At 45.7% G+C, this 10,157-nt stretch overlaps 1 protein-coding gene across 1 annotated transcript in view; it reads right to left on the reverse strand.

The window, feature by feature from the left end:
• Nucleotides 1-9,092, reverse strand: part of MAN2A1 (mannosidase alpha class 2A member 1) — a 107,729-nt gene extending 98,637 nt beyond the window's left edge. The window contains exon 1 of the mRNA XM_074533687.1: nucleotides 8,421-9,092. Coding sequence (XP_074389788.1) covers nucleotides 8,421-8,555 — 135 coding nt within the window. The 5' untranslated portion in view covers nucleotides 8,556-9,092. The remainder of the gene's footprint in view (nucleotides 1-8,420) is intronic.
• Between the last annotated feature and the right edge of the window lie 1,065 nt (nucleotides 9,093-10,157).

The raw sequence follows: 10,157 nt of genomic DNA on the forward strand, positions 1-10,157 counted from the left end.
GTTGTGAAATTTCAGATCCATGAGAATTAACTTTAAGAAACAATAGCATCTCAGACTAGAAATGGATCCCAGCCTCCATTCAGCATGAAAATAGTTTACGTCAGGAATCCATTCTTAATATGAAAATTTCACATGGATCCCAATTATGTAAAAGCTAGGTCTATTTTCACTGCACATTCACCTTTTCTTATTAATTTTAAATAGATAGTGCCTGTTCAATAGTAAAATTATTTTAAAATATGAGCTGAATGTGAAAAACACCGCAAACTCTTCAAAACAATTAATTTAACAGACGAAAATAAATTCAGTTTCTGTTGTAATGCATTTTTATACTTTGTAACACTTTGAAGTAGTTTTGTTTTGTATCCCCATATTTTTCCCAAATGGTTTGTCCCAGACTGTACCCCCACTCCCTTTACCTGTGTTACCCCTCTCCCGGGATGAGACCATCCCCAAATCCGCACCCTGGCTCTCTGTCCATCACTCAGCATCCCATCCCTCCATCTAGAAGTTTCAGTCCAGGATGCCGAATGATTTGCCAGAGGCCAGGGGTCAGCCCCGCAAGCCTTGCCCCATACGCTGCCCTAAATGTTTATCCCCAGCACCCATCCCTTAGGGTCACTTATTGGTTGGTAAAATGTTATCTACTTTCGGTTTCCACCTCCTATTAAATGTGCCCTCGGCTGGGCGCCAAGCTGTCTCTGTCCCTCTGGGAGCCTCTCAGGGACCCTCAGCCAGTCCCGAGTCCCAGACACCGGGGGTACAGCCCCCGACACGGCCGACAGCAGGGAGACACTCTCTGTGCCCCGAGGGGACCAAGGGCACCCAGGCTGGTCGCCTTTGCAGCAGGAGAGACACCAGAGACATCGGTAAAGGGCTAACTCTTAGCAGGGGTTAATCCAAGGTTTTATTTAGGAGTTCCAAAAGAGCTCCTGCACCTCAGGGTCCTCCTGGCAAGAGTCCCGGGAGATGTGCCAAGGTTGCATTTAAAGGGAGGTGGAAACCGAAAGTAGATAACATTTTACCAACCAGTAAGTGACCCTAAGGGATGGGTGCTGGGGATAGACATTTAGGACAGCGTATGGGGCAAGGCTTGGGGGTAAAGGGAGGGGGGTACAGTCTGGGATAAGCCATTTGGGAAAAATACGGGCATACAAAACAAAACTACTTCAAAGTATTACAAAGTATAAAAACGCACTACAACAAGTTTCAACATTTTTAAAGGAAGGCAGTGAACTTCAAGTATCAAGGCCAAACAGTACCAAACTGAACTTACTCTAAAGCTGTTTTATCTTATTAATTGCTAGTAACAGACCTTGTCTTACCAGAAAAACAGATTAGAAGCATGTTACAGGGGACACTAATTAAAAGACAAAACAGAGATCCTTGCCGTTACTAAAACCATACTCCAACAGTATTCTTTTAAATTAAAACTTCAATTTTCCCACACATTGTAGGGTTAGCAGAGAGATTTTTTAACATTTTTTTAATCTGAGCAGAGATGCACCAATTCTGTCTGAAATGTTGGGTTCTATATGGCTTTGTAGATATTGAATAGCAAAACTTTAGTAGGTACACAAGTCATAAATGTCAGCAGAACTATCCCTGACTTCACAGCATCAAGTCTTCTCAGAAAAGAAGGAACCTTGATCCAAGGCTTTGAGAAATGCCTAACTGCACCAAAACTTGGAGATACATGAAGTATATCCCAGTACAAATGAACACTAAAGGACGCTCTGTTAATCTACATTATTGAATGTGTAAATAAAGATTTTTTGAAAAACAATAAAGCCAGTCCTTCTGTTACTTCACAGCATAGGAAGCTCTTCTACAAGAAGTGCAAAGTGCCAATAAATCTACCAAAAGTAGGTACAGCTGCTCCGGTAGGAGAATGGCATCACATGAGCAGCACACCTGTTCACCACCCCATGATTACGCAGGGTTGGACTTAACCAAGAGAATTTTCTCATGTGAAGGCACCACAGATCCACACACCTTCCTCCCATTTGGAACACCTGTGTCCACACCTGTTAGCTGCCCTGAGAAACCTGCCACTATCACCACATGAATCAGCTACATAAACAGATCCTTATGCTTCAGCCACTCTGAACCCTTCAGCAGTTTTCATGCCCCAAATACTCCAGGGCAGTCTGCTTTCCCACTGCCCTCTGCTTGTCCTTCTCTGTTTGCTCCTGACACCAGTCTGATTTGCGGCAAGGACTCTCCAGAAAGGAGCACAGTGACACCCAACACATGGAGGGAAGCCCAGTAACATGATGACAGTCCAACATGCTTCATTACGAGGAAGTAGAGAGGGTTCAGTTTCTCCTATCTAAACACTGTACACTGCAGAAAAGATGGTAGTTGAAATTTGCATTTCCTGAGTGAATGCACACTCCTTCTCTAAATGCAGGCCAACAGACCACTAGTGATCACCTCATCAGGAAAAAGACATCTTGCTCAAATAACTGAAGAGGGAGTATGACAGGGCCACAGATGAGGTCTCATAGAAACAGGCAGGCAGAGGAGAAATCCAGATTAGAGACTTCTGATGTTATGTCAGCTGGAATTTGGTTATTTGCATCCAGACTCAGCCAGCAACCACTGAGTGCTGGGTTCAAAACAAGCCAGAACCCGATCCCTTTCTCACCCACATGAAGAAAAAGGAGACCACAAAGGAGCTGCCAGTGTCCTGCATTAGATGCTCTGGTGTACCAAAGAACTGTGGTGAAGAAAGTGGAGCACCACAAAGGACAGAGCTCTCCAAAGGACGTGTAATTTGAGGTCATTGCCTATACACATTCACTACATTAAGCAGTGAGGAAGCAAAGTCTCATTTTCTGGCTGCAGTGAATGGCAGTCATCATAACAGTCTTCTGCACCACTCTTGCCAGTGACTATATCCAGGTACATCTCTAGAAATCATGAGCTATCTTTGCCAAAACCTTGATACAAACTCTGATGAGATGCCAGCTTATCAAGATGGTAACACCAGGAGGCATTCTTTGTTCACTACCAGAGCACTGTACAGTGAACAGAACATACTAAATATACAATTAAACATTCACCTCCTGCACAGAAAAAACAAGCAGGTAAAAGTTTAAAATGTAACCCAATGTACGATCAAAGCTTGATATTTGAGTACGCTGTTTCTGCATGTATTTTCTTTGCAAAGCAGGATCCAGAACAAAAACAAGCATACAATATATCGGTTAAAGGACAAATCAAGGTTTGAAGGCTTTGCTGATCCGCGCAGAGGGCTTATTCGCATTTGTGACAATGAAAAGAACACAAGAGACCTTGTTAGTGATTTCCTACCCTTAAAGTACTATTCTAAGAAAGCTCACTTTACAGAGGCACTGGAAATCTTCTGAATTAAATAACTACAAAAGTCTGTTCTCTTCAGAGAATGATAAAATTCTGATTCAAAGACGCAACAGCCTGACAAATAGGTTTTAAGAAGTTGATAGACTTTCACATTTTGCTTTATCACCAGAGATAGCAATAACAAGAATGCTTAATGCACAATTACACTAGACTTATGTTTCATAGCATTTACAGAGACAAATATAAGGCATGCTGCTAAGGACTAGTTTTGACACCGTCATCAGAGACCTGAAGGCAAGGAAAAAGAAATGCAGATATAATCAGTTTAAAGTCAATTAAACCGAAAAATATTCACTACTACTGTCACTGATGTATTTTGTGTTCATCTGCTGATGAGAATCTGTTGATTCTCCTCCATACTATGCTGAATCTTTATTTAAATGTCTAGCAGTACAAAAGTGAAGCACAACTTATTTGCCATTAAGAGAAGGAACTTTAATAATGGTTATTTTCATTCAAACAAGTCAAAACTTTATGGGTTAGACAAAGAAAAGCTTAAGTAAGAACAAACTAGAATACCTCCTCTATTTAGTTTATACCGTTAAGTTAGGCAATAACTCTAGGTAACAGAAGGATGTGCTCAATTATAGTTAAGAGTTACTGCTTTGTAGACTATGTATTCTGTAAAATACATTTTGCTCAACATTTCACACCAGATTTAAAGACTGTAATTGAAAGAGGCTAATAGCTTCCGCTTGACTGCTGCTTAGCCAGAACTTTACACAAAATGCGCAAGCAAGAAAAAAATAACAAAAACAAAACAACAATTACACTCTGTGAACAAATACACTCTTGATCACCTCTCTTTGATGCAGAGCAATTGGTGAGTTCATAAAAGCAGTTAACACACATGAGATGAGAGTGTGCTTCAAAAAATGGTGGTCAAAGACAGAGGTGGGGAAAATACACAGAGGTGGAAGGGAGATCTCATTCAAATAACAGTTGTTTAGTAAAAAGAAATTGGTGAGCTTGGTAGTTCCTGTATGTTTCTGCTTTGCCTTTTAAAAAAGTTCAAAGAAAATAGTAAAGACAAAATGAAGCATTCCTTGGTGCTGGTCCATTTACCTTCCAGAATAATTGCAGTCTTGACTTTCAAAAATGTATTTCCAGAAGCAACATTTAACACAGTGCAGAGATGTTGTCCCATAAAAGCTAAACCAAGTAATGTGAAAAAATGCATAGAGGAGAAAGGTCAAGTTCAAAGCAGTACCTGTCAGGTAGTGACAGCAGATGATTCAACGTGATGCTGTTTTCCCCTTGCTTAGCTATAAAATTCACTAAAATTAACTTTCATCATAAGACTACATAAAGAGCACATATTTCTGATGCAAGACACTATTACAAACAAAACTTTTTTTTTTTTCTTAATTGGACTTTTAGTGTGTGCCATGCATGCTTAGGTGAGACCCTTATTTTGATCTAGAATCAAAATAAACAGTCCACAAGCCATTATACTATTTTTATTCTTCTATATGAGTCCAAAATCCAGAACAGTTTAATATGGGTTTATCAGTATTTGTTATTCATCTGTACACAATAACACAAGTTCTATAAGGTAAGCTGCTTATGGATGTCTTCTCAGACTTGATTTGAATGTAGCTTTCACTTAGCAGTTATCAGTTTAGCCCACACATCCCTCATACATGACACATGTGGCACAGGCAATGTCATAGGTCTAAACACCACTTTAAGACTTCCTTCCTCTGCAGTCACACAAGATTTCCAAGAGAATATTGTATTATTGCTAACAAAAACAATACACTCAGCTCTTTTTCCATTATATTAAATTAGAAGAACTTTACTATAATCTGTACAACTGCTACAATAATAACCTAAAAATGCACCTAAGGCCCTCCCTGCACCTTGAGCTAGTCTCTGCACAACCATGTTGTACCATGGTTCCTAGACTTCAGACAGGATGCTAGGGCTCATCATATTCTGATATGTGTCCTGAGACAGGAGCATCCCATGGCTATGAACAGGCTCAGATAAAGATTGTGATATGATCACCACCAGAATAATATACACCTGACAAACAGGCAGGATCCAGAAAGGTACCTGCAGGAGTTACAGAGGAGAGGTCAGTAAGCCTTGATCTACACATATTATAGGTACTTATTTTTCCCAAAATTAACAGTAGCTTCCATTCTATGGCAACACAGAGATCTTCTGCTATTATCATTTAAATGCATCACCAATGATGACAAGGATATAAAGCACTTTAACTAAAGTTCTATTACAGTTGCCTTGATGACACCCCAGCATAGATAGGCGCGTTAAAAACCCACTGTGAAACTGACTACTGATGCAAGCTTTTGCAACACAAGCAGCAAAAAAGACACAAAGTTACTGCTGTGTCAAAAGCCTGACAATGGGTTCTGTTTTGTGCCACAACGAAAAGCCTTTAAATACTTGGTCAAAGAGAACATAAAGCCATCTGACTATGGATATTTATCCATCTTGGAAGCTCTTGCCCACAAATTATTTCTACAAGACATTTTTGTTTGTGTCCTGAACTCTCAAACAAGCAAGCAACTTCTGTGAGGACACTGTCTTGACTCCACTGGCCTACACTGAAAAGCCTAAAAGAGGACTGAGTCTGATGCAAGCCACCTTGAGACCACACAAAGAAAAGGCACGTTGCTTTGGAAAAAAAACGTGGTAATGAAAATGGAGCAGCAGTTCTAATCACTTATTTTACTACTGGCACTAGTTACCATGGCACTTTAGGTGAATACAGCTCAACAAATGCTATCAGCTGAAAAATCCCATCTCTTGTTCCGGTAGAATTCAAACAGAATACCTAGATATCAAATGCTTATAAGCTAAACAAGGGACTGCTTCCAGAAGTAGCCACTTCTCTGAGCTAATGGTAAGCCACGTAGGTCAGAAAGAACAAAATAATCAATGTGCAACTTCCGGGACACGAAAGGTGACCTGTGCTTTTACCAGAGCTGCACAGAAAAACAGCAAAGCACGTTGCCAAATCAGAGAGGTATGAGGTGAAACAAACCAATAACATCTGAAAGGAAAAAAAAATCTTATTTCCTTTTTTCAAGCTTAAAAATTCTGACCTTTGTCATCAGAAAAGAAAATGCATTCTTAAATCAACAGTCTGCTGCCGTAGTTTTTTTCAACCAAAAACAGCCTGAAGGTTTTACATCTGTGGCTAGTTTCACTTAGAGTACTTTGAGCTCTGGCAACACTGCACTGACACAAACAACTTTTTGTCAGCTGAGGTCGTAGTATTAAAGTGTTTCTTTCATATATTTCTAGAGGCTTCTATTTCACTCTTTATCTTTTGTATTTTGTCAAACTGATGTTATAAAACTCGGAAAGCATTTGTTAAATGTCAGAGGTTTCACAGTTGTAACAAAGTGAAATATTTGAATTTCATCTGTAATTTCCTCAAAAGACAAAGCAGTAAGAAAGGAAAAGGTAACTGTTTTACCCAAAGGAAGGATCCTAGAAAGGCAGAAGTTTTTCCACTGAGAATCAGAAACTTCAAAGAAATCTAGGCATGGAAAAGCCAAAAAGAGTAAACACTGACAGACTGTTCTAGAAGACCAAAGGGAGGGAGGAGGATGAAAGGAGAAATGCTTGTCTCTAGCTGACTACATCACCTAGAAGGAATAGGCCTGAAAACAGATCAAGGTACCAAGGCCATGGTCACAAGAGGTAGCACCATGTTACACCTCTGACCAGGATTACACTGTAGGACAGGAACAGACAACTGCAAGACACTGACAATGGAAGACAAAACACGTCTAATAAATCTTTCTTGTTCACTCAAGTACTTCAACCCAACATCTAACATTAGACCTTAAAACATACCTGTATTAAACTCAGCTGGCTGAATAATGATACATAAAGTGATTTCCTCACATAAGATACTGCCCATATTCCCAAAGCAGCACTTGTACTTAGCTGCTACAAGAGAGGCATGTGGCATTACCCTCCTGCTGGAGTTACACACTGAACTGTAGCAGCCTTGTCTTGCTCCTCTTCCTCTTGTTCTCTTCCTTCCTGCAAAAACTGAAGGCTGACCCCTGAACTGTAACTTGAAGGAATAAAGGCAGAACAGATCTGCTCACTTCCTTTACATTTAAGTCAAGGTTTTTGTCTTTACTATTAAAAAAATTGTATCAATTTTTTTAATTTCAATGCTTTTGCATTGAATGAAACAAGAGTGGTTCTAACAGAGGGATAATTGTTACTTTTTAACTAAGTTTTTAGAGTTCTTTTATTCACTTCAAGTCTCAGTCCAGTAGTAAAATATATTTTCCTTCGGTTTGTTTCCAATAAAAATAAAAATAAGTACCGTGCAGGTACTTATTAGGTACTTATAGGTTGTAACTTTGTATTTTGTGCAGTGGGGTTTTGCTGGGTTTTTTGTTTATAAGAACACATAGCTGTGTATAGCCAGCAGTATTGCGCCGTTCTGCACAGCAAACCACGTCCTCTCTGAAATGCATGTTTCTTCTCACGGGCAAAAATTCCTTATTAGAACACAGTCAAGACACACAGCTTTTAAACTTCTCTGCCACGCAGCGAACACAGGAAAGTGAAGAACTGAAGTACTGCGTCGTTTAACCACGAGGAGCAGTCGGGTCAGCCAGCTACAGCTCAAAGCACGGCTCAGCGGAAAGGAAAGCAGCCACCAAGTCAGCATTTCCCTAAGTCTACCTGTTGTTGACACGGCTGAGTTCCCGAGCTGCCAGCTCTCCCCGTCCTGCCCGCGCACGCCCCGCACGCCGCTCCGCCACCCGCGGCCCGTCCCGTCCCGCCGGGCAGCCCCGCCAGCCCCGCGCCCGGCTGTGGCTGTGGCCGTGTCCGCTCCCGCCGCAGCCCCGCGCCGAGCCGGCACCAGCGCCAGCGCCGCCCGCAGGCGGCCCCGCTCGGCCCCCGCCCCGCCGGCCCCGCCGCCGCCGCGCCTCGTCCCCGCCGCACCCCGGCAGCGGCACGGCCAGGGCACGGAGCGGCGGCACGACCGCCCTCCCCTCCACCTCCGCCCCGGCCGCCGCCCCGCTCACCTTGGGGAAGGCGCCCTCCCGCCGGGGGCTCTTCGGGTGGTCGAAGTGGCCGCGGTCCAGCATCAGGTACAGGGAGAAGATCACCACGCAGAAGACCGCGCTACCGAACACCGTGAACTGCCGGCTCAGCTTCATCTCCGCGGCTGCCGGGCCGGCGCCGCCGCGCTGCACCCGCCGCGGCCGGCGTACCCGGGCCCCTCTCGCCGCCCCGCGATCGGAGGCGAAAGTTCTCCCGCCGCGGCGGGGACCGCAGGCGCTGCCGCCCCCGGAGCGGAGCGGCCCAAATCTTTCTCCGGAGAAGTGCGAGAAGTTGCCCCCCGCCCGCCTCGCCGGGACCGAGAGCCGTGTCGAGATCCCGCCGGCGCGACTGAGAGGAGAGCCGAGAGTTTCCGGGAGCGGATCGAGTTCGCGGACAGGAGAGCGCTCAGCGGGGAAGTGGCGGCAGCTGCACCGCCGGGCCGACCGAGCGGCGCTGCTCCCCGCTCCCTTCCTCCTCCTCCTCCTTCTCCTTCTCCTTCTCCTCCTCCGGCCGCCTCAGCAGCCGCTCCGCTCCCCCTCGCTGCCCGCACACGACGCCGGAGTCTGGCACCTCCTTCCCCGGCCGGAGTCTGCTGCCGCCGGAGCTCCCGGGGCCGCAGCGCACAAGCTCCGCGCCGAGAGAGCCCCCGCCCGTCCGCCGCTGCCGGCCCCGCCGCCGCCGGAGCGCCGCGTCACGGGCGCGGCTCCGCCCCCGCCGGCCGCACCGCCCCGGCCTTCGGGACCCGGGGCGAGCCGCGGCCGCCGCCCCTCCGCCCTGCTCGAGCAGGGGCAGCCCTGCTGCCCGCCTCGGCTTGGCTCGGCTCGGCTCGGCGGGAGCTGCCCCGCGGCCGCTCGGAGGCGCCGCGCACCGATGTCCCCGCTGCTGCCGCCGCCGCCCCGTCGGCGGTCGGTGTGTGGCAGCCTCCGCCGTGAAAGCGAGGAGGCTGCAAGAGGAAGCGAGAGGAAGGGAGGGAGGGCAGGGTGGGGACTCCGCCGTTCTGCCCGCGCCTCGCGGCGGCAGGGGACTGGAAGAGAAGGAGTGTGGGGTGTGGGGTGTGCGGAGACCTCCGGAACCGAACGACTCCGTCATCCGCGTTGTTCGGCAGAGCCCCGTCCGCTCTTCTGTGGGATCCCTGTTGCCCGCTAGCACGGTCAGGCACGTTTGTGAGCCGCTGCCAAGCTCCAGCTTGGGTCAAGCTTTCCTAGGTATGAAGAAGTAGAATGTTCCGCGGTGCTTTCATGCAAAGTAGCTCATGTTCCTGCAGGAATGGGTCACAGCTGAAATGGCAGGTTCATGGAAGGCCATTCAGGTTGTGCCCTCTGTTTGGTAGCTTCTAGCTCCTAATTTTGACAGATTTAATCTGCTCAGTCTGAAAACGTGCATGCCTAGTGTCTGCTTCTACCCAGTATTTCAAGGTACTACTTAAGATGCATTGGCTGCCATTGAAAATTAGGCACATCGTAGGAACATGTTCTACCATTATGTGTGCTTCTTTATAAATGACTGTCATTGAGATGTATACACCTATGCCTTGGAGTCAGGATGTATGTGTTAGCACCACTGTTTTCTTTTGCCAAGAATATCATCCCCTTTCCTACCCTTCCTGTTTCCAATAGTAAAAACTGTAATAGTACACAAAAATTTCAGTGGATCTTTGCTGGAGTCAAGAAGCTTGTATCATTGCTAAGGTTTCCCATGTCTGGACCTTTATCTAATAT

This window comes from Zonotrichia albicollis, chromosome Z, assembly GCF_047830755.1.
Source record: "Zonotrichia albicollis isolate bZonAlb1 chromosome Z, bZonAlb1.hap1, whole genome shotgun sequence".
In the NCBI taxonomy this organism is placed as follows: Eukaryota; Metazoa; Chordata; class Aves; order Passeriformes; family Passerellidae; genus Zonotrichia; species Zonotrichia albicollis.